At 76.6% G+C, this 642-nt stretch overlaps 1 protein-coding gene across 1 annotated transcript in view; it reads right to left on the reverse strand.

Moving 5' to 3' along the window:
• ITPR1 (inositol 1,4,5-trisphosphate receptor, type 1) overlaps positions 1–617 on the reverse strand; it is an 83,864-nt gene extending 83,247 nt beyond the window's left edge. Inside the window, exon 1 of the mRNA XM_012732094.1 lies at positions 241–617. Within this exon, the coding sequence (XP_012587548.1) occupies positions 241–617 (377 nt within the window). The remainder of the gene's footprint in view (positions 1–240) is intronic.
• Between the last annotated feature and the right edge of the window lie 25 nt (positions 618–642).

Consider the following 642-nt stretch of genomic DNA (forward strand, 5'->3'; position numbering starts at 1 on the left):
ACAGCCTCAGCAGGACCTCGGAACGAGCCACCGCTCCCGGGCGGGCCCCGACGGGCCCGTGGGGCAGGCACGGCCTGCTGCCCCCACAGCCCTGGGCACCTGCTAGCGCCGGCCTCCCGGCCCAGAGGCGGCCGGGCGCTGGCGGGGGACCCGCAGCTGAGCGGCTGTGCCCAGCCTTCACCCCCACCCCTGGCGAGGACGCCGGCTCTACAGCTCGGCAGCAGGTGCCGCTGTACCTACTCGGAAGAGGAAGAGCCGCAGACGGCAGCTGCTGGGCCGGCCCGGGGCCCCTGCGGCAGCAGGGCCAGGCCAGGTCGCCGGCCACGTGGCCGCACGGCCGGACCTGCCTCCTCGCCCTGCCCGGCGCCCCCAGCAGGGGCTTCCCGCGCACGCAGCCCACTCCAGAGTGAGCCCCGGGAGAGGGTGCCAAGGGCCAGACCCTGCCCGGGTGGCAGCGCCCTCCTGAGTGACGTCGCGGCCGGTGAGGCGCGTGGTGGCCTCGGGGTGACGTCGGAAGGCCACAAGGAAGACGGGCCGGAGTGCCGGGAGCTGCGGGCGGCTTCCCGGAACAGGAACTGGGCTGGGACTAGAGGCGGCAGGCGGGGAGGCAGGGCCATCCCGGGCCCGGGCAGGGCCAGGCCG

The sequence above is a fragment of the Condylura cristata genome, unplaced genomic scaffold (genome assembly GCF_000260355.1).
Source record: "Condylura cristata isolate star-nosed mole 26May11 unplaced genomic scaffold, ConCri1.0 scaffold00033, whole genome shotgun sequence".
NCBI lineage: Eukaryota > Metazoa > Chordata > Mammalia > Eulipotyphla > Talpidae > Condylura > Condylura cristata.